The sequence below is a fragment of the Portunus trituberculatus genome, chromosome 28 (genome assembly GCF_017591435.1).
Source record: "Portunus trituberculatus isolate SZX2019 chromosome 28, ASM1759143v1, whole genome shotgun sequence".
Taxonomy (NCBI): Eukaryota; Metazoa; Arthropoda; class Malacostraca; order Decapoda; family Portunidae; genus Portunus; species Portunus trituberculatus.
This window is the reverse complement of record NC_059282.1, coordinates 12,088,556-12,111,055: the sequence shown is the minus strand read 5'-3', so window position 1 is coordinate 12,111,055 and position 22,500 is coordinate 12,088,556. Positions and strand designations below refer to the sequence as shown.

The 22,500-nt window shown below is 40.0% G+C and overlaps 1 protein-coding gene across 18 annotated transcripts in view; it reads right to left on the bottom strand.

The window, feature by feature from the left end:
* Positions 1–1,033: 1,033 nt before the first annotated feature.
* LOC123510311 (oxysterol-binding protein-related protein 8-like) overlaps positions 1,034–22,500 on the bottom strand; it is a 72,799-nt gene continuing 51,332 nt past the window's right edge. For 4 of the 18 annotated variants that reach the window (XM_045265322.1, XM_045265316.1, XM_045265320.1 and 1 more), the window contains 16 exons: positions 19,643–19,701; positions 15,841–16,062; positions 15,379–15,523; positions 14,682–14,909; positions 13,589–13,978; positions 12,658–12,887; positions 11,752–11,951; positions 11,029–11,206; positions 10,193–10,289; positions 8,721–8,917; positions 8,491–8,616; positions 8,058–8,201; positions 7,563–7,667; positions 7,069–7,242; positions 6,150–6,337; positions 1,034–5,987 (listed from right to left, as the gene is read on the bottom strand). In XM_045265322.1, coding sequence (XP_045121257.1) covers positions 5,744–5,987; positions 6,150–6,337; positions 7,069–7,242; positions 7,563–7,667; positions 8,058–8,201; positions 8,491–8,616; positions 8,721–8,917; positions 10,193–10,289; positions 11,029–11,206; positions 11,752–11,951; positions 12,658–12,887; positions 13,589–13,978; positions 14,682–14,909; positions 15,379–15,523; positions 15,841–16,062; positions 19,643–19,701 — 2,927 coding nt within the window. In that variant the 3' untranslated portion in view covers positions 1,034–5,743. Of the gene's footprint in view, positions 5,988–6,149; positions 6,338–7,068; positions 7,243–7,562; positions 7,668–8,057; positions 8,202–8,490; positions 8,617–8,720; positions 8,918–10,192; positions 10,290–11,028; positions 11,207–11,751; positions 11,952–12,657; positions 12,888–13,588; positions 13,979–14,681; positions 14,910–15,378; positions 15,524–15,840; positions 16,063–19,642; positions 19,702–22,334 lie in introns of all 18 variants that reach the window. The other 14 variants (XM_045265319.1, XM_045265323.1, XM_045265332.1 and 11 more) reach the window with 12 other exon arrangements.

Here is a 22,500-nt window from a genome sequence, read left to right as displayed (position 1 = left end):
GTGGTAGTAGTAGTAGTAGTAGTAGTAGTGGTGGTGGTGGTGGTGGTGACGGAGTGAGACTGCGGTCTGCGAGTGGCTGCGGCTGGGTAATGACGTAATCACACCAGAACATCGCTTTTTTCATTATTACGCTACCAGAGACCATCAACATATAAGCATCAATACAGTAATTTCACTGATATTTGTACTTGAAGTCATTCTTATGAAAATGTAAATGTTTCATTCTGCTTCTACCGAGGTTCCAGCAATGGTGTCACTTGGGAAGTGACTACAATGCATGTGCAGAGCAATGTGAACACAAACCAGAAAGTATTTGATATTATATCTATTTGCTATTTATTTTCATTCATTTGTTTACTTGTTTCTGAACTGAAATATCAGTTTTAGTTATGTTTGCTTACCTAACATCAGAAACTTCCCCGCTCACCTTAATATATATATATATATATATATATATATATATATATATATATATATATATATATATATATATATATATATATATATATTTCCTTTCACATATTCAAACTTGTTCATATTTCTGTCCATTATTGTTTCCGTTTACTATTAGGCCTTTCCATACTAATATATCCGTGAAGAATAGTTTTTCAGTGTGTTTCTTCACATCAAATATTTTCTGAGCGTGATCTCCATTATGAGCCCCAGTCGAACCCTGTAATATAGAACTACACACACACACAACCTTCCCTAATCCAATAATTCAAAATAAAACAAAATATAGCATGAGTAGTATTTACAAAAATATCAATTCAGAAAACTTGACGATAAATTAACACAAAAAAGTATCACGTCAACAAAATCCTATTTTCATTGTTATAAGAAAATCATCCCTACAGTGTGTCATTTATGTGTTCCTAGAGTTCACTCTTCACCCTGAAAATGTTCCTTAAATATGGTCATTACCTGTAAATGGATGCTCTTATGTGGTAGGTACATACTTTTGTGTTTACCTCTAAAAGTACTGCCCTGCCTGGGATCTCACCGTTACTCCTGAGGGAAATGAGACACTGGGAAATAGTCATCTGTATTATATGTTACCAAATTCTGTACAGAAATAGATTTAAATTTTCACAAGGAAGAACAAAGTAGTTTTTTTTTTAATTATCTTCATCATTAAGTGTAAAATAATGAAAAGTTTGCAGTTGTGAACTTCTAATAGCACATAAATGCTACAGTAGTGTCTGGGGATAGAATAACAGATCAGTAATAAATATACAGCAATAGTAGTATGCATATGCATATATACGTACTTCTGCAAGGTAGCAATGACAGGTATAAATAGTGAAGCTTACAATGCACCATACAGGGATTTCTTTCTTTCTCTCCCTCTCTCTCTCTCTCTGAACACATACTGGCAGCCACATATTGCACTTGGTTCAATATCTAATAACATTTGTCCAGACACTAGTGCTTCCCGAGGTGCCTCAGCCCTGCAATACCTTGTGTCACCATGACACACTCACACTCACACTCTCACACACACACACACACACACACACACACACACACTGGCTGGCACATCACAGCCACGCCCTGGCAACAACAAGCTCTGCAGCATCTCATTGGCATGAACACTCAGTCTACACTGCTGCCACACACACTGGAATGTTCTTTACCCACACTGGGAAGAGTGAACCAAGCATCACTCACACACTAGTTCCCTGTCACCCTAATACTTACTATGTTCCTGAATATCTTACGCTGGGCTGTACTGTCTGTCAACAAGGAAATAATAACTCTTCATAATACAGTGTTAATACATTGCCTTAAGTTACTTTCCTGTATTGCAATGAGCTGAAAATACCTCTCTAAGTATTTTTCACTTCATTCAACATTTCTTTTAAATATAAAAAGCACTGGCTATAAATTTACTCATCTAATTACAACAGGTGTTTACATGTAGTAGTACATCTGTATATAACATTAAAATAGAGCAGTAATTCTGAACCTGCCCCGCTGTAACCATCCAAACAGTTGTGGGGAGCATAAGAGCTTTATACATCATCCTCATTCAGAATTCTTGCCCTACCATCTGCTGTGTTTCTGGGTGCATCTAACATAAACATCTCACTGCCCACCGGTGCCCTTACAACCTACACAACAACAACTACCTACATGCTACACCTCCCTCGGCCCCTTCAGCCTCTCCCTCAGGAGCACCAAGAGGCTGGTCATTAGTCCGTCTTTCCTCTGTCCCTGTCCCTACATGTCTTCTCTTCCATCAATGCCACCTAACATATTTCAGGGCCTCGGGTGACTTCCATCTGCTATGCACATTAACAACCATCTGCTTACCTCCATAGATGTATTTGATATGTGGTAACCAACGCAACACAAACACTAGTTATAGGAAAGTAAGTACCTAGAGGGAGTATAGAAGTGTCAAGTTTTTTCTCAATCTACATAATGATGTTTCTGGTCTTGCTAAAGCACTTCACTGTTCTGGTGTGTGTGTGTAAGCGCTGCAGCAAAAAGGATTCTGAATTCTTATCTTGCCTAACTTAAGTATCTATACTTATTGTTTGGGTAGGGGCTTAACTTACAGTAAGAGTGATTTATACGCTGTTAAGACTAGAAGATACGTGGCTGGCTGTGAGCTGGCCCGACCCGAGCAGTAACCAATGAGCCTTGAACTACTAATACATACAACTTCCCAGGCAGCATAACAATGCAATATGTATGATTTACCTTTTTAACATCAGATATAGCTGGTATCAAATATAACATCAGAGAGCTGGCCTTCAACAAGAAGCAGCAGTACAAAGCAGCAAGAGGTGTGCAAAATTTGTCTATCAAGTGTGCAAAAAGTGAGCTGCTTAAGATAGGAAAAGCTTTTTAAAATTTTTTTTCTTTCTTCTTCTTCAAGTTCCAGCTCGTGTATACATTATTTAATGAATATGTGTAGGTTTGTATGCTTTCAATATTTTGAGTATAAATTTCAGTCTGTATATATATATATATATATATATATATATATATATATATATATATATATATATATATATATATATATATATATATATATATATATATATATATATATATATATATATATATATATATATAACCACAGATGTATATGTCTTTACCTGGGCCCTCCATTGTTTGAATTTCTTTTTTCTTTTTTTCTTTGTACATCAGATCCTGTGGTTTTGGTACATGACATGAAACAACACTATGAAGAAGTAACAAAATACTCATACACACAACACATCAGGTCAAACAACAACACAAGAACATAAGAACAATGCAAGAGGTCACTTGGCCACATAGGGCAGCTCCCTAAATCAATCAAATCATTAACTTAGCAAACTCTTCTGGAAAAATAAGTAAATTAAAGAAAAATTAAGTAAAAATAAATCATGTAGAAAACTCACTAATGGGTAACATCAGATAACTACACAAAACTGAGTTTCAAAGAAACTTGGCACAAAAAAAGAGATGGCAAACTGAAGCAATCACCATTAACTTCAAACACATGCACGCACACACACACGCACACACACACACACACACACACACACACACACACACACACACACACACACACCACGTAGTGTAGTGGTTAGCACACTCGGCTCACAACTGAGAGAGCCCAGGTTCGAGTCCCAGGAAGCGGCAAGGCAAATGACCAAGACTCCTAAAGTGTAGCCCGTGTTCACCTAGCAGCAAGCAAGTATGGGATGTAACTCGAGGGGTTGTGGCCTCACTTTCCTGGTGTGTGGAGTGTGTTGTGGTTTCAGTCCTACCCAATGATCGGTCTATGAGCTCTGAGCTCACTCTGTAATGGGAAAGGCTGGCTGGGTGACCAGCAGATGACTGTGGTGAATTACACATACAACTAATTAACATACTTCCCAAACCAAGCAGGGATAAGGAAAGCAATGAAAGCAACAAAGACACAAGAAAAACAAAACATGACCATCACCAACCAGCAGGTCAGAAGAGAAAACACACCATACACAAACTGTCACTCACTGTACACATATCACTACAAAACATAAAGGAGCATCATTCACACAATATAAAGGAGAATTACTTATACAATAGAAAGGAAGATCACTTAGACAACTAACAACTCAACCTGGTCAGTCATCAGTCACTCAACACTCAAGTGACAGTCAGTCAACACACACACACACACAAACGCACTCCAAACCATGGTAACAATCTCAGACAAGTTAACATTTTTCAAGGTGAATAAAAGTTTAAGTGTTATCAAAATGCTAATACCTGAGAGGGTGACAAGGACTTCAGGTGTTCTAGTCCTCTCCTCTACATTATTACTCAGTAGTACATTGTCTAAACTTACATTGCCCATCTTAATTAGGCAGGTAAAGGGCAAATTCAAGTCCCTAGATAAGCCTGATATAATGATCCAACACTCAATCCCATAAGAACCCAATACTATGCAATCCTGATAGAATCACTTGGTTCACATCTTTCATCTGTACTGGTTCAATGTCCATGTAACCCTGGCCTACTCCACTCCTGTGTCCACCTTCCTTTTCTCTCCTCCATGCATAGAACTCTTAGCTTAGTGTAAACAACAACAATGCATTACCTTCTTTGATGCAAATTTCACACTACTGGTCCACAATTTGCATCAGAATTGAAAAGGACTTGCATTGTTTGATATTATAGAAGAAAAACAAGAAATCAAAACTCCAACATTTTGAAAAAGTTTACGACCCATACACGGCCTCAATGGATTGAAAACCTTCCTATATGGCCTTAGATTAATACCTTAGGTATAAAGAATACAAACCAATCTCTATTAGAGAATTACTACCTGTGTGATAAAAGGCTGCCTACCTGGTGAATCACTACTTGGTCTGAGGAACACACTAGCTGCAGGGAAGTGATGATGATGGTGACAGGCAGGCAGGCAGGCAAAGGGTGAGCAAGATGCATGAGTGTGAATGGCAAGGGTGTATAGGAAATAATTCTACTATGAGCAATTGAGAGGAAAAGGATGAGAGGTGCTCTGCTGAACATCCTACAACCGACGTTCGGGTGACATGAGATTATCTTACTTTCTACAGGAAAGGGAATGTCTATGATAGAACTGGAGAGAACTGAATGTAGAACTAAAGGCAAGGTACAGTCAACAAGGGAGACCTGCTGCCTCACCTGTCTCTCTCTCAATACCAAGAGACTCAAATGCATGAACCTGAAGTACAGAGTAAACATTTCCCTTACACTCCTGCTGCAGTCCCTTGGCTGGGGTGAGGCAGGCTGAGCAGACAGGCTCCCAGCATCCAGACTGTACAAATTGATGCCTGAGAGGTAGCAATGAATACAGTGTGCAACAATGACTGCAAGATGGTACTTATAGATACAGCATAAGGCAGAAATTTTTGATACTCTATAATGAATAGAATCTGAAGGGCCCTCTGTGTCACTTACTACTTCTATGAGAAGTAATTGTAATTAGGAATGAAATGCCTACCTTATTAGGAATCTTATCCCGATAGATCATTTATCTTCCCTTCATAACAATGCGTGGGAGAACTACTACTAAAAAATCAATAAGTGGCATATTTACAACAAGTTCATTAATGGCAACTTTTATACTGTCAATCTGATATCTTGTTAATGCTATATTCATCCCAACCAATGCATAAATATATATTATGTATATATGTATATATTTATAGTGATTTATATATATATATATATGACCTTTAACAACTCACAAACAACCACCCCGTCCCTCCGGCTACAACCAGAAGCGCTCGGTTAGCCACTTGATGAAGCTGTACATGACCAGAGCCACCAAGATGGAGGACAACGACTGCATGGAGAAAAGGCCACTGTCCAGCCGCTCCAGGTGCTGCTTCTGCTGCCTGGTGGCCATGGAGGAGATCCGCAGTGTGAGGGCCTCCAGCTCCTGTTTCATGCTCTTCACCTCCACCACCAGCAGGTCCTGGCTCACAGACACCTTGTTAAGGGTGTCCAACAGGCTACAATAACAAACAGTTATCACTTAACACAGGAATACCAAATGCAACACTTCATTATGTTAACAAATGTTGGTATTATCAATGATAAATTACAGAATGTATGAATTTATCTTTTGTAAATACAAAGTAAAAGACCAAACAACAATGCCTAGACCAGCCCACCTGGGAGTGACATTGATGGTCTGCCTGCTTGGCCGGGATGGCGCACTGCCCACACTGCTGTTGCCCACTGTGTGGTCTGTCACATCTTGCAGGTCATCGTGGTCCCCTGAGCTAGTCTCCTCTGCATCGGGACGCTCAAACACTCCTCGCAGCCTTGGCACTCCCTCCACCCCCGCCACACGCACAACCTACACACCCCACACAATATATGCTTGTAGATGTTCTGTACATCACCAACTGCAGGCTAATATCTGAACACCTAAGACAAGTGTTATGATGTCTCAGCAGACCATCTCAGCATGCTCTCAGAAAGTAAACGTGCAAGTCATGCATGGCTAAATGGATGGTCTCGTGAAAAAATTATAAAAGGAATTTTATTCTAATTCCCATGAGGAAGATCCACAAGTGGCTAATGGAATCTACCAAAACTCACAACTATTTACTCATCAATTTAATTAGTTATATTACTCACCCATTCCTGTCAATACATCTGGCTTTAAAGTTACTTCAACAAGAAAGAACACCTTTCATTAATTTCTAGATCTAAAAAAAAACAAGAGCTTATCTTTACTGAAAGAGGGTCTTCGGTAGCAAGAGAAAGAAAGCAAATTCATATTTCTAGAATAATTTAAATAAAAAAACAAAAAACATGAAGACTAATATAATTAAAAATACACATTTGTCTCTGCAATCACTTACATAATTGACTAAAACACTGCAATAAATGTAAATCAAAATACCCTTGTCTCTAGAATCTACTAAATAACAGGTCAGTGAAAAACAACATGAACTAGAAACAGAAACCCTTAAATGTAAAATCATACATCTGTAGCATCTGATAAACAATTGACCCAAGCACTGGAAAATAATAACATGATCCTCAAACTGTAAGCACACCACAACATGGACTCACACTCACATTGACATCACACTTGGGATCAACACTGACGATAGAAGCTGTCCTGATCATGGGTGCCTTGTGTCTGGTCTTGGTAGCAATGACATAGTTGTGTTCATACTGGAAGAGGTCCGTCCGGGGATCCCAAGGCCGCAGGTCAGAGTGTTTGTACACATACACGCCCCGTACCAGGTCCTGCCACAATATATACTTGGAATGTAACACTATGAATATCCATCTCCTCCCCCTACTCCCCTCCATTGTATGACTCCCATGTTTAGGTGCTTTCAATCAGTCAGTCAATCCATCAGTCATTTCTCCCTACACTGACAGTAATTCAATCCCCAGTATGATTTTTCCAAGTTCTGTGTGTGTGGGGGAGAAAAGATGTTCCTATATCTTATGTTATGTTATTTTGTGAATGAGAAAATACTGACGCCAGAAACTAAACACTGATAAGCTTGCAGCACTCAGTAATATAAAGACAATAACAAGACTGTGTTGCCAAGACTAACCTGGGCAAAATATGTAGGGACCCACTCCTCACATTTGACCTTCCGCTCATTGGCAGCACTGCGCTGAGCCTCCTCCAGGATGGTCTTCTCCTCCGTTGCTGCTGTCTGGAGACACAAAATCTCATGTTGCACCCACCACCTCATGCCTAATACTACACACCACAGCTTATAGTGTACATGTCAATTTATAAATGTTTGAGCCATAAATTTTCAAAAAAAATTTCTAAGTAAATAAAAGAAATCTTTCATTAATTAAATAAAGAATAAAAAAAAATCACCTACAATATTTGAAACTAATCATTAATTTCTAAAGTACATATTTTAAGGAAAATAATTAATTCATAAATCACAATCACCTGGCAGACAAGAGACACACACAGCCTCACTTCACACTGCAGTGCTGCTTGTGCCTACACCAGCATGCCATGGTGGAGCACTCCTTCATGCAGTCTTATATACACAAGCTAACAAAAGCATCACAAAGTAAAATCTCACCTGGTCGTCTGACTTGATAGCTGCTGAGACGAGCTGCCACAGCCTCTCAGACTCAAAGGCTCCCTGCTGCTCCATGGTGACCGTGAACCGCTGCAGCCGTTGAGACTTGACCTCCTGAGTGGCATGCCAGAGTAGTTCCTCCTCCTGGTGGTGACCATGCACAACAAGATATAACTTATGCCATTTACATTTTATTCTATTTTTGTTTAGATTTTTCTACTAATATCTATTTCATCATTGTAACATTAATTACACATTTGCCAGATGTGCATGTTTAAAGAGAGAAGCCTGAGGAAGAGACAGTGAATAAGATGAAGAGATAAACTTGAAGCACAAATGCAAAGAATTAAAGCAAAAAAAGATGCAGTATAGAGATGAACCTGGGTCAATTTTCAGTTTTGTATATAACAAAGAGAGAATCAAGGCTGCCTACCCCGGTTCTCTTGTCAGTGAGAGTGATCTTGCCATCCCAATGGCCCTCCAAGGTGGCCAGAGTGTCCTTGCCCAGCTTCAGCTTTCCACTCACCATGTTGTTTGAGTCATAGCCACTCAAGAAAGGCTGAAAAAAATATCCATAAATAACTAATCATTTCTATGCAAAAGTAATCTTGTAAAATGAAACCTCAAAAATAGCTAAGTAACTCAAGCAGCAGCCTCACTTACCCTCAATTTGAACTCTAGCTCTGTCTTGTACCCCGTCTTCTCACACTCCACGGTCACCTTGCCCCCCAACTCCATGGTGAGGGTGCCCATCAGGATGCCTTTGCAGTGGGCGTAGGGCATGTTCATGATGTAATCCTCCCCTCGGGGCAGGAGGGACAACTGTACATTGCCATCTAGTATTGCTGATGTTGAGTTACCTGCAAGAGATAAGAGTGTGTGTGTGTGTGTGTGTGTGTGTGTGTGTGTGTGTGTGTGTGTGTGTGTGTGTGTGTGTGTGTGTGTGTGTGTGTGTGTGTGTGTGTGTGTGTATCTCTTGGTAAGCTGTTATTGAAAATAATTCAGATAATCTGTTCATCTCAATGACTAAACTGCACTGGTAGAGCAAAATAATGGTTACTTGAAAATAACTATAAGTGTAGGTCCTACATATATAAGAATCTTAAGATGATTGTTAGATACAGCATGGTACTCTAGCAGTGCAAAATAAAAGTAAAAAATACAAGAGTATACCTAATGATGTACAAAATCTACAAAAATTTTGATTTACTAAATGGGACAATTAAGGTCAGTCTACACTACTGGGTAGAGCTCAATGGGCAAACACCTTTACCATATCTTGTTCCAATACACAAGCTGGAGGCCAAGTGGCAGGCACAGAGGCAACATCAGAAATGGGGAAACAATGGCATGGTGAGACAACACTCACACCTTGGTATCCATCTACTGCCTAGAGAGTGACCTGAACTGACAGTATGTACAAGTAACAGACAGAACAGTAGGGCTGGATGGCTGAGAAACACCATTTCCACATGCTCCACACTGCTTTTACAATTTGAATGTATTCATTGTCATTGTCTCAGAGGATAGCTGTGATATGAATAACAATCACCTGATTTATTGTTAGTCTCATTGCTTCCCACTCTCTGCCCAGGCATGCATGGTCCCACACAGTCTATTATTTTGTGTCATTGATTACATATCATTGTATAATGTTTATCACTAATTATTATTGGTACAATGTTCTCACTCATCTCATCCTGGGATACTGTAAAACTCCAAAACTTGTAGAAATCATGTATGAATTATTCAAAATTTCATATTTTCAACATGGATACCCACCTGGCCCCACTGTTGTACTTGTTGCTAGGTCACACTTGCATTTCATGTCACAACTAAACAATGCCTCAAAATGTATATGCATAAATAGAACATTTTCCATTTAGAATAACCAGTATTTTCACCTTTGGCAGTACCCACAGAAACTTGTGCTACACCCTGTATATACACTACAGTCAAACCTTGCCAAGTAAGGACAGTCTGAGGCTATGTCCAGAAATGTAGTGTTCACCTTTGTCTTACACTGCTCCATAGGCAAGAGAGAGAGAGAGAGAGACACTCAACCAGCAGTGCCCATTCAATAGTGAGGATAGGCCTTTCAAAACTCACCCTAGTGGCCCTGTCATCAAACTTACCATAAAACTTGGATTTTGCCAAAACTGTTGCACTGACAGAGAACCCTTCTTGCCTGTTTGTTACATAAAGAGCTGACACCGGCGGATGGTGAGACACCTGGAATGACACAAACAATGAGATATGTGGATATGAGTTTGTCATGCTTTACAAACTCCTCTAACTGGGTATAACTCTAAACTCAAGAGCCAAGAGATTACAGAGAAATAATTACCTAGTAATGTAAAATGGAAAGCGCAGTAGTTATTTATTTTATTTTATCTTATTCATTTACTAAAACAAAATTAACCTGCAATTCATGATCATTCAGTTTACTCATTTTCTGAGTTACAATATTATGTTATTTTATCTGATCATGGTTACTAAGATGCAAAACAAACATTTATTAAAAGAAATCTAAAAGTTTCAAGAAAACATATTTTTTGTAAATGTACGGAAAATGAACCCAACAGGTTACAAAAGCACCTGCTTGGGCACACACAAGATGAGTCAATAGACAATAACAGAGATCTAGACAATACTAGCATATAATGCAACAATATATAGTAGGGTATACAACAACAAACATGATTCAGCATGAGTCACCAGCTTGGCCACATGAAAGATGATGGAATGAAGGAAAATAAAGGACACAAATAAATACTGACACATAACAAGACATCACATTTCTCAATGCAATGAAAAAAACAAAAAAAGGCAGGGAAAAAAAAGAGAATAAAAAGAGATAAATAAATAGTGACATATAACACAAAACAATACAAATAACAATACATGACAAGACAACACTCAACACTGACACAAGACAACACATAACATGAACAAGACAGCATCATCACACCTGCTCAGCCACATAGAAGGTGCGGGAGCCATTGGGGTGTCGCCAGTAGCACCTGAAGGTTTCACCGAGGATTGGGTTGTACGGCTTCTTGAGTCCTTTTGGCTTCTTATAGAACCCTGAGAGGTACCACCTCACCACCTCCTTCATCCTGGTGTAGGGGTCGTCCTCCTGCACCGCCCTGCACACAGAACACAACTTTGAGGTGCACAAGCATGCGCATGTGGGCGCGCGCACACACACACACACGCACACACACACACACACACACACACACACACACACACACACATTTTTGTCAAAATTTGCTAAAAGTAAGAGAACAACAGTAGAACAACATGAAATCAAGTCCAATTTTGTACAATATTTTTACTGTAAATAAAACATTAAACACACATACAAGTACACACACAATTCAATTTTTCTCTGAACATTCAATAACAATCATACAAAACTTCCATGTCATCTATGAAAACTTCTACCCCCAAAAAAATGGTTGAGAAAAACTGCTAATATTTTCTTAATCTTGAGTGATACTTTAGAATTGCATTTTAACATAAAATAAACTGTTGCCATACATTGTTCTCAGCATGGCATGGGATCTTACTATATGATCTATGACCTATAGTGTTCTGATAAATGTAACTGAGCAATATGCTTCATCCAAGTCAAAGAGACAACAACAAACAGTCCACTTCTCCAAGAAAAATTTGCCCAACCACTCACTTGGACAGCAGATCAGCATGGTAGTAGTAGTCTGAGAGTTTGTCGAGGAAGGATCGAGGCTCCAGGATGAAGGTTGGGAGCACCACCTTGGACAGATCCATCCCTGGCCGAACTTGCTTCAGGAGGAACCAGATCAGGGATTTGTTCTCTTCCTCCAGCTCCTCCACCTGCTCTCCAGCCTGACACAGCGCAATACATGTCTTAGAAGAACAGAATTTTGTTAGGGCTCTACATTACATGTATAGTACACACATTTAATGCGCACACACTTAACGTATGTCTATGTGTGTACCTATGCCCCCACACACGCACACGCACACGTACACAAACACACACACATACACAAACAGCCCTTAGAGGAACAGTGGGTTACAGGCCAAAGACCGACATGTGGATCTTAAAGAGAGAGAAAAATAACCCAGCACAGCATAACACATCTTAAGGGAACAGTTAAGTTACAGGTCATAGAAGAACAAAGATACATATAATAAAGTTACACAGCACAATACAAGACAGACAAACTTCTGAATAACATGTTTAAGGAAATATGCAGCATATCTTTATGGAACAGAACTTCTTTAAAAGCTTAATTTAGATCAAAGATTTCAAGGTCTTATTGTTTACAGAAGCAGAGATATCATTCTTTAATTAAGCTTATATTAAAAGGTGGCTTTTACTACGACACAAAATCAAAACACTATTATGCTTACATTAGTATGTGGCTTTTATTACAGTACAGAATAAAAAATCTCTAAGTCTGGTTTCATCTCAAAATTTTGCCTTTAGTTTCTGCTTACCTAGAGAGTGAAAAATGAGAACACCAGAGAAAAAATATGCAGTGAATAGTAAGAAAAAGTGTGACGATTAACAACCTACAACCTGAACACAACTGACCAGGCCACTCACCTCTCCCATCTCCCCCTCCTTATTGGACACGTATGCAGTCTCTATCGGCGTAAGGTCATCTACGTACTCCTCCTCCTCCTCCTCCTCCTCCTCCTCCTCATGTCTCTCATCGCCCTTGTGGGAGCCATCCTCGGATTCTGATTCAGACCCCGACAAGGGCTCAGCACCAGAGAAATGGCCTGACTCCCTGTGGTACTCATTGTCGTCTGTGTGGCTGGCGTCATCCAGATCTGTTGGGGTTCAGGAGAGGTGGGGGGTGAGGTCTGAAGGTTGAGGGGATTGGGATGGGGACACTGGGAGACGGTGGCAAACAGGACAACTCTCTGCAGGCACAAGATCAAGCAGAGTACTGTATGCAGCATTTCCATTAGCTGTTGGCAACTATGACCATTTTTTTGGCCTTGCAGATTTCCTGCCTAAAAAGCAATTGTGAGTATCAGTGCACCTAGATATTTTGGAACACTTCTCAATGAAAAGCAGTGATACAGTTATCATCAGCAGCCAGAGTGAATATTGCTGAAATATTAGTTCTGTGTTGTGGAAGCCAAATGGTTGTTATGCAGTGAATTAAGACACAGGGCATACCAAGACAATAATGTCAAGCAGTTTGTTTGCATAAGTCTTCTTTCACACATCATAATAGATTAAGTCATGCATATGCAACCCAAGATCATGACTGAAGGGTGCGGAGGTCTTGGTCTCTGATGGGTGGGTCCTGAGAGGGTACAACTCTCTTGTGTTGATAGAAAAGGACTTGAAGGGAATTTCTAAAATTCCACACAGTGGAAAACATAATACTATTACAATAAAATAGCTTCCCTCAAGTACTTTGGGTTGTGTATTTTATATATACATATGTATATATGTAATAAGGATGTATAATTAGCAATTACCCTAAAAACAAATGCATTTTCTACATATCAGTAACTACCATTCTTAGCTTTCTTTGGAGTCTTTAGAATAATCCTGGGGCTGAGCTTGAAAAAGTTCTTCTTTCTGTTACCCTTGAGGTCAGGAGTGTTAGTGTGGGAGCAGTCAGTGATGCTTGCATCATCAGGGGTGAGGGACTGTCTTCTGCTTGGTACCTCACCCTTCAGCTCCTGGTCAGCCATGTGTATTGCTGCTGCCAGCCTGCGGTAGTATGGAGTGGGCGAGGGGTCGCGCTGAATCCCCAGGTGGGCCAAGGGTCTGTGTGTGGGGGTGCCCTCCAGGCTGGACACCCCTGTCAGTTGGATGACACACTCCCTCCACGAGGACTGGGGCGTGATCAGCGGACTATTCTCAGGGCTGAGCCCACCTTGGCTGGAGTCATCTGATATGTCTGGACTTGTGATGTGCGTTGGCCCAGAGGGAGGCCGATGGAAGCGGAGACCATTTTTGTTTAAAGTAAGGGATTGGCAGATCACAGACAATATGGAAGAGATTAACACACACACAGTGCCAACCAGTTACAGTTACAAATACGTATTGCAATTGCATAAGTGCCACACAAAACCAAATTTAAAGTGTGATTAATCAATATATCAACATCAAATAAATAAAAAGTTTACAATATAATATATAAAAGAAGAAAATTACATTACCACAGCACGATATATCCACCATGCAGTGAAGGGCAGCCATGGGGCAGCAGGGTGAGAGCATGCAAAGGAGGTACAGAAAAAAAAGACAAAAAGTTTAAAATCCCGAAAAAAAAAAAAAGGTAACCAGGCAATGGGTGGGAGGAGAGGGTCAGGAGTGAGAGGAGAAAGAGAAGAAAAAAAGAAAGAGAGAAAAAAAAGAGTGAGACAAGGAAAGAGAGAAACACATGATTCAACATCTAAGACATCTTGTGCAAGCTCTTTACACTAAAAAGGACAACATCTAGTGACACATTTACATTGACTCTGATACAGCTAGAGAAAATCTTGTGCTCTATCAAACACCGGGAGATATACAGAAAACATCCAGTGTATTGATCTATCACTGTCTGCACCAAGCACTCACACTCATTCTCACACTCACACCACCACAGAGAGGCTCACCCTGATCCTTAAAATGCTTCTCATAATCAGACTCATTCCACTTGTTAGCAGTGAGAGTGGATGAGGTGAGAGTGTTGTTGTCTGACTTGCTGGATGAGGTCATGGAGCGGATAAGGATAGAGGAGCAACGCACAGCCAGCTCCAGGGCGTCCATCCAGCACTTGCCAGCGGCCTGGGACGGGGCGCGGAAGATGAGGTGAGAGGAGGGAAGAGGCTGCACCACGGCCCCTGAGGACAACAATGCAGTGTTATGCATCATACTTGCACAAATCAGGAAATATAAAAGTCAGAATTGTTACCCAGAAACAAGCTCCATTCTGCTTTATTAATTAAATAATAAGGATGTAAAACCTTCAATTATTTTGTTAATAACAAAAAATCAACAGTTAGTATATTACTATTGTTATTGCTGAGACATTACTATGAATATACTTAGAATCACACAACAAATATAATTACTCTTTGTGAATCAAATTTAAAGGTGCACAAACTTCTTAATGTGCTTTGCTGATAATCTAAAAAAATTAGTTATAACTACTGTTATTGTTGAGACTAATGTGACCACAGAAATACATTTTTATAATCATATAACAAATGTGACAAATGAAGATTTCATCAACAAGATCTCGGTTAACAATACACTCAATAAAGAGGTACTACACAAACAGACCCCTGGCAGCAGAAGCCTTCCACCTACCCATGGTCTCCCCCTCTGGCCCTTTGGTGGCCCAGATGGACTGCTCTAGTGGGTGAAAGAGCTTGAAGCAGAAGCCATCCTTCTTGGAGGGGCGCTCTATCAGCTCACAGGTGTTGAGCAGGACAGTGCCCACCCAGTGACTGCTCTGTGGGGGCATGACACCAGTCAGAGAAGCTCTACACACCATCATAGGGAGTGTATTAGTCTTCAGTAGTCTGGGACACTGGATATCATGGGCTAATCTTTCATACAAAATAGCAGAGCAACTTTTTTATAAACAAGAAAATTAATTAAACACACACCAAGAGAATCAAATCAAAGAAATCTACTACAGAGAGAGAAAAAAAGAAAGAGCAAAGAAATAACTGCATGCAATAACACAACAGGCAAGAAACTAAAATAAAAACAGATGGGAAAAAGCAAAGAATAAAGACCCCTAACAGCAGCAACACCAATACCTACCTTCACTTTGGCACTCTTATATAACAGCAGCATGCCTGGCTTGAGAACGCACCACAGCTTGGTCCAGCCCTTGAGGGAGCCCCGGATCTTCAGCCAGTCAGCCAGCACCACCACCGCAGGGTCTTTGAGTGTGCTGAGCAACTCTCGCGCCACTCTCTTCTTCTCCCGACGGTACTTCTTCCGCTGGTCCTTGTACGACTCCTTGCGGGAAAGTGGGAGGCTCTGCAAGAAGAGGAGAAGATGAAGCTCCATTTCCACTAGCAGGGCAGAGCAGCACACCATACTGATTGATGTCTTGCCTTCATGTATAGTTGGCTAAAGTAGTGAATGTCATATTCTACACAACTTTTGGCCAGAATAGTCATGTCATATTCCACACAAGTTTCCAACAACGAGATTACCAAGAAAATTATCTCCATCTATCACATCTCTACTTCTTGGTCTTCCTGAAGCTCTTAGTACATTACAGTTTATCAGCCTGCTAACTAATTTCCATTTAATCTATACACATGAAATTCACCAGACATTGTGAAATCACTGCCTAGCACTACTGGAGCTCTTATTAATGAGCGGAAGCAAGTCACCTGTGTTACATACATGTCAGAGAAATGGAGAAGACTCACAATGTTTCCATTTTGTCATCTAAAGCTATCCAATCATTTTCCACAAAAAAAAGTATAGTTTTTATAAGTGATACACAATTTTGACACTATTCTAAGGTAAAATTCATACATTATACTGATCACCTATAAAATTAAATTACAGCTAATGTAACCTGAAAACCACAGGAGGAGTCACAACACTGAGCCAATAGGAAGTACTTCTTGTGTCACACACTGCACAGGTGGAGTCATGGTCACAGGTTGAGAAAGTATTTTGCACTCACTTCTACTGTATTTAGTGTTTTTCCTTATGTTCAGCAGTATTACAAAAACTTATAATTGATTGGTTCTATGGTACGTCAGATTGAGAGGAAACATTTGACTCACTGGAAGTGTTATGCTGCTCAATCATCAACCATGACAACACATACAAGTGGAATAGTCCTGTGTTCCCATTCACCACCACTAAGACACTACCACCACCACAACCACGGCAGCACCAAAAACCGTTCCAGCAAGTGCCAAGGAAACTTGAAAAACACCAAGAGAATTAGCTGGAAAATTTGAAACAAAGACATCGATGTGTTCCAATGTAGCAACCTTGAACCCTGGACTGTAGCCTGTAGTGGGCAGCCGGCAACCTCATCACGCAACAGAAAGCACCCAAGAGTTGTATCAGACATTTAGTGCATGCAAGAAGAAAGATATGCATATTTATGTCTATCTGTATTGATTTACCTAGCTGTAGTGTAGTGGGTCTGAACTCAGCTTGTGAGGTCCTGTCTCAACTGTAACTATCACACTTCTTTAATCAAAGCACACTTTTTTTTTCTTTTCATTAATTCATCACTCAGTTTATTTAATATCTTCTATACTACAGTAGCCCATCTATTCTCCAATGTCCATGTGGGTCTCTTTTACACAGCAGGTGCAATAATAATAATTTGAGGTTTATTTCATATACAGTACGTGGCAGCCTGAATTAGTGAAAATCTACGCATTAATTCTAAGGAGGTATCAACACTACAATACTTCGGTTGTCACTTGGCATTGACAACCTGCCCAGCTCAGTGATCTATAGAGATCTTGATGACCATATTAGTGTGCTGTATATGTAGGGGTGTGTCACACTGCACCACTTCAAACCACAGATGTACTGCCTATTGCTACAGTCACCACAGGACTAAGAAAATCATACACTGGCATACTCAACTAATCTTCATGCTAGACGAAAAAAGATTTCCTTTCAAGTCACCCAAAACACTTACATTAGCCTGACAAATACTATTGCATACGAGTTGGCAATCTCTAAAGGGCTTTTAAGGTCTACCTTTTCTGCATTATCTTAATTAAGTCAGTATACTCTACAGTAGAAATATATATTACAGTATACAAATAAATAGTAATACTAATATTATCCACAGGGCAGGGGTGCACAACCTCCTTCTATACTTGTACATATGCAGCATTACTGAAGCTGCCAAAAAGGTGACAACTGGTTGGTTTGGGATCCATGTTAGTTCAGGTTGGGTTAAATCAGATTGTTCAGCTTTATTAGTGAAGTACAAAGAGGTGGAAGGATGATGAGAGCTCTTAATTAATTTCAGGAATGACTACTGTAGGGTTTGCTGATTGAAGAATGACAGAAAAATGAACAGGTTACAATAAATGGAGACTGCCAACTCCTGCAAATAATACCAATTGTCTCCTCCACATCAGTATTATTGTATGTGGGGAGAATACTTGTCTTGGTCACTTCCATATCAACACTGTCGGTGAATGGAGCGAGTTCTTGTCTCAGTCACTTCCACATCAGTACTGTTGTTGGAGTGGAGTGAGTTCTCGTCTCAGTCACCTCCACATTAGTATTGTTTTATAAAAGTTGCAGTCTATGACAAGCCCAAGACTGTGTTGCAGCCTTGTAGTGCTGAAGCCACAGGCACGTCTACACTACTGTGAAGTGGAACTGCTAGACTAACATGCTGAGCAGCCCTGAGTGAGTACGTTACCTTGAGAAATACTGCTGAGTAACTGGTGCCCTCGCAAGCAGAGAAAGAAATTTAGAAATGGAAAAAATAAAGGAGCAGTGTGGAGAAAAGACCAAACTGCACAGGAAATACCTGGAGATAACTTCTGGCTCAGGAACAAATGAATACAAAGCCAAATCAAGACAATTAAAAAATAAAAGAACAAAATTGTAAATTTTGGTGTCCCAAACTTGAAATGAGTGCAGAGCAAAGACAGGCTGATGCATTTCTGACAGCCATGAAAATAATGAAAGCTAAGTGGGAGTGGAAATACTATAACTCCTGAGGCTTGTCACTCTGGTACAGTGACAAGATCTGTGGAGGGGGAAGACAGACAGTACTGCAGCATTACTACTTTGTGGAAAATGCTCTTTGATTAACCCTTGAAACTCACACACTCATACATCTCTCTCTCTCTCTCTCTCTCTCATACAAACAAACCTTTCCTTCAACTACATGGGTGCTCAATCACAACTTACAATCCATCAGGTAACTATGAGAGCAGCCAGGCAGTCATCCAGCCACTCAGAAGCTTAACCAGGCAATGTGTGAGATAAAAAGCCAGCCATACACTCCCTCTGACTATCAACCAGTCACATAACACATTCACTTGATCACGCCAGGCACTCAGCCATCCCATGTGCACAGAGCAACTGCAAGACATGAGTACCAGAATAACTAGGGACAGTTGAGAGAATGATAGAGAAGCACAGCAGAAAAGAGTAAAAGGACGAACATAAAGGCTGGTATTCAGAATTAGTTTGCTCTATCACCACAACTATTTTAAAAGGCCACAGAGAAGACAAACCAGGTTCTTAAGACTGTTTTTCCTGTTGATAATGTTGAAATCCTATTAATATATCACTAGAACTGGAGAAACACCCTTTGGAAACCTGTGTAGCTTCAAATAGAACCTTTTGAAAGTAGTGGAGATGTGGGAAGAAATTGATAACTAACAATGCCAGAATGAGAGGAATAGAAGAAAGAATGGAAAGACAAAAGATTCAACTAAATGAGTACTGTGCTTGAGCATATAGAAACAAGAAATGAGAAGTGAAATACTCAGTGAAGAAAGATGAAGGTACAGCAAAGTGAGTAATACCTGAGTAGCTGGGAAGAGAGGAATGATGAGAGGAAAGATGAAGGAACATACTGAGGAGGATGGTGGCTTACCCTCTGGTGTGGAGTGTCAGGGAGGCGGATGGTGGAGGCCTCAGAAGTGCCATCGTAGCCTGTGGAGAAGAAAAGGTGGTGTGAATATTATGCCATAACACCAGCCATCCCCACCAGAGGCACTGCTGTTATCTGCAGACCTTACCTGTGTTATCACACAGAACTTAATCTGAAAGAGAATCCTGGAAATACTAGATATAAAAGTGGCAAGTCTATAAATATATCACCAAACTAAATTAAAAAAATGATGTAATGCATTAAATATTGGATCATAAATAACTGAAAATGAAATGGTGTTTGAAGTGACATGTTAAATATGATGCATTGTTTTTTCTTTATAGACATACTATACTATTCACAAAATGATGTTATCTGGCTCATTCAAATTCGTTTTTTTTTTTTTTTTTTAAGAGAGAGAGAGAGAGAGAGAGAGAGAGAGAGAGAGAGAGAGAGAGAGAGAGAGAGAGAGAGAGAGAGAGAGAGAGAGAGAGAGAGAGAGAGAGAGAGATTGAAGTAGTGACGCATATAAACATAACAAAAAAATATTACTGATTGGTGCGTCTGTGCATGCAAACACGTACGCACACACGCATGCACACACACACACACACACACACACACACACACACACACACACACACACACACACACACACACACACACAGTTGGATGTGTGTAGATATGGAGACGGGGCCACAAAAGTATGATACCCAGGCCCTGTAAAATTACAACTAGGTGAATACAACTAGGTGAATACACACACACACACACACACACACACACACACACACACACACACACACACACACACACACACACACACACACACATCAATATCTTCACCTCATCCTGTCAGACTTAGTGACAGGAAATTCAATTTTTTACCAGTGTTCTTTTCTCTCTTTTCCTCGAGAGAGAGAGAGAGAGAGAGAGAGAGAGAGAGAGAGAGAGAGAGAGAGAGAGAGAGAGAGAGAGAGAGAGAGAGAGAGAGAGAGAGAGAGCACATACCAACCAGCCCTCATGAACTAGCCAGCCCTACAGATCAATACATACACCTGTTCACTAATTCATTACACTGCCAACACCTTCACTACCTCTTTCATACGGTGACAGGACAATAATCTAATCCAACTCATCCTATCTTATCCTACACTCATTTGACCCAATCTGACCTTGCCTAACTTAAACTAATCCATGTTAACCTGGCCTGTCCTAACTTTACCCATCCTATCCTCATCCAACCTAACCTAATCTATCCTAACATCACTTAATATAACTTAACCTAAGCTGATGAAACTCAACTACATGTATCCTAGCTAACCTAACCTAACATAATATATTCTATTCAACAACAACAACAACAACAACAACAACAACAATAATAATAATAATAATAATAATAATAATAATAATAATAAATAATAATAATTTCAACTATTATACGTTATTGAACTACAAAATGCGAATCTCTAATTAGGTTATACAAATACTTTACAACAAACATGTAAATTATGAAACCACACACACACACACACACACACACACACACACACACACACACACACACAGCAATCATGGGTATTTATGAAGGACATTGCAATATAAACAAATGGATGAATATATTAATAACATCTACATAGTGACTCCAATAAAGCCTTTTTAATCACAAGTTTGTGCATTTCTCTCTCTCTCTCTCTCTCTCTCTCTCCAGTTAATCATTAAGTCAAAAAGGAAAAATGATATGGATATTTAAGCTTATAAGTGAAATATCTCTTTGGGAATTACAGTTTGTCGTTTAAGTATAAAAAAAAATAGATAAATGAAAAATAAAAATCAAGTGATGTAATAAGTCATTGATAAATACTTGCATTAATAGTATGTATATATAGGAAACTATCTCTCTCTCTCTCTCTCTCTCATGAGTTGGTTGGGAGGAAATAAACAAAAATCGAGAGGAAAAAAATGTCAGCTCTCAAATTACGACATGGGAAATTGGATGGTCTCTCTCTCTCTCTCTCTCTCTCTCTCTCTCTCACCTAGTTTAAGGGCATAGGGTGCAAATGAGACCAGCATATAACTCTCTCTCTCTCTCTCTCGTACACCTGTCCACGTGCCTGTATCGACCCTCCTACACCTGTTTATATATGGAGAAGCTACAGGGGTGGGGGGGCGGTGCAGGTTGGGTGGTGGGGAAGGTGGAAGTTTGGTGGTACAGGAGAGAAGGGGGTGATAATGGAAGGGAAGGGAGGGGGTAATGGAAGAGAGGTGTGTTGGGAGGGGAGAGGAAGATAAGTGAGGGAGAGAGGAAGAAATAGAGGCAGGGAGTTACATTTGGGAGGAGGAGGAGGAGGAGGAGGAGGAATAAAAACGAAAGCGGAGAAAAATGATAAAATAAAACAAACGAGAGAGAGAGAGAGAGAGAGAGAGAGAGAGAGAGAGAGAGAGAGAGAGAGAGAGAGAGAGTCACAGCACGTATAAAATGAAGATAAAAACAAGAAAAGAAAAGGGATAAAAGAAAACAAAGAAAGGAAATATGAGAAGAGGATACGAAAAAGAATACAAATAGAAAACGGAGATGAAAAGGAAAATGGGAGGTCAAGTGGAGAATTTAATACGAGAGAGAGAGAGAGAGAGAGAGAGAGAGAGAGAGAGAGAGAGAGAGAGAGAGAGAGAGAGAGAGAGAGTGTAATACCTGTAGCAGTACCTGAAGAAGACACTGAAGAAGGCTGGCGCTGGTTAGGGAACGCCACTGTCACAATCATAATAACTCGCTGAAGGAAAAATCACACGGTTAACATTTCCTCCTCCTCTTCTTGTGTCCGCCCGTCTGTCTTTATCTCTTCTCTCTCTCTCTCTGT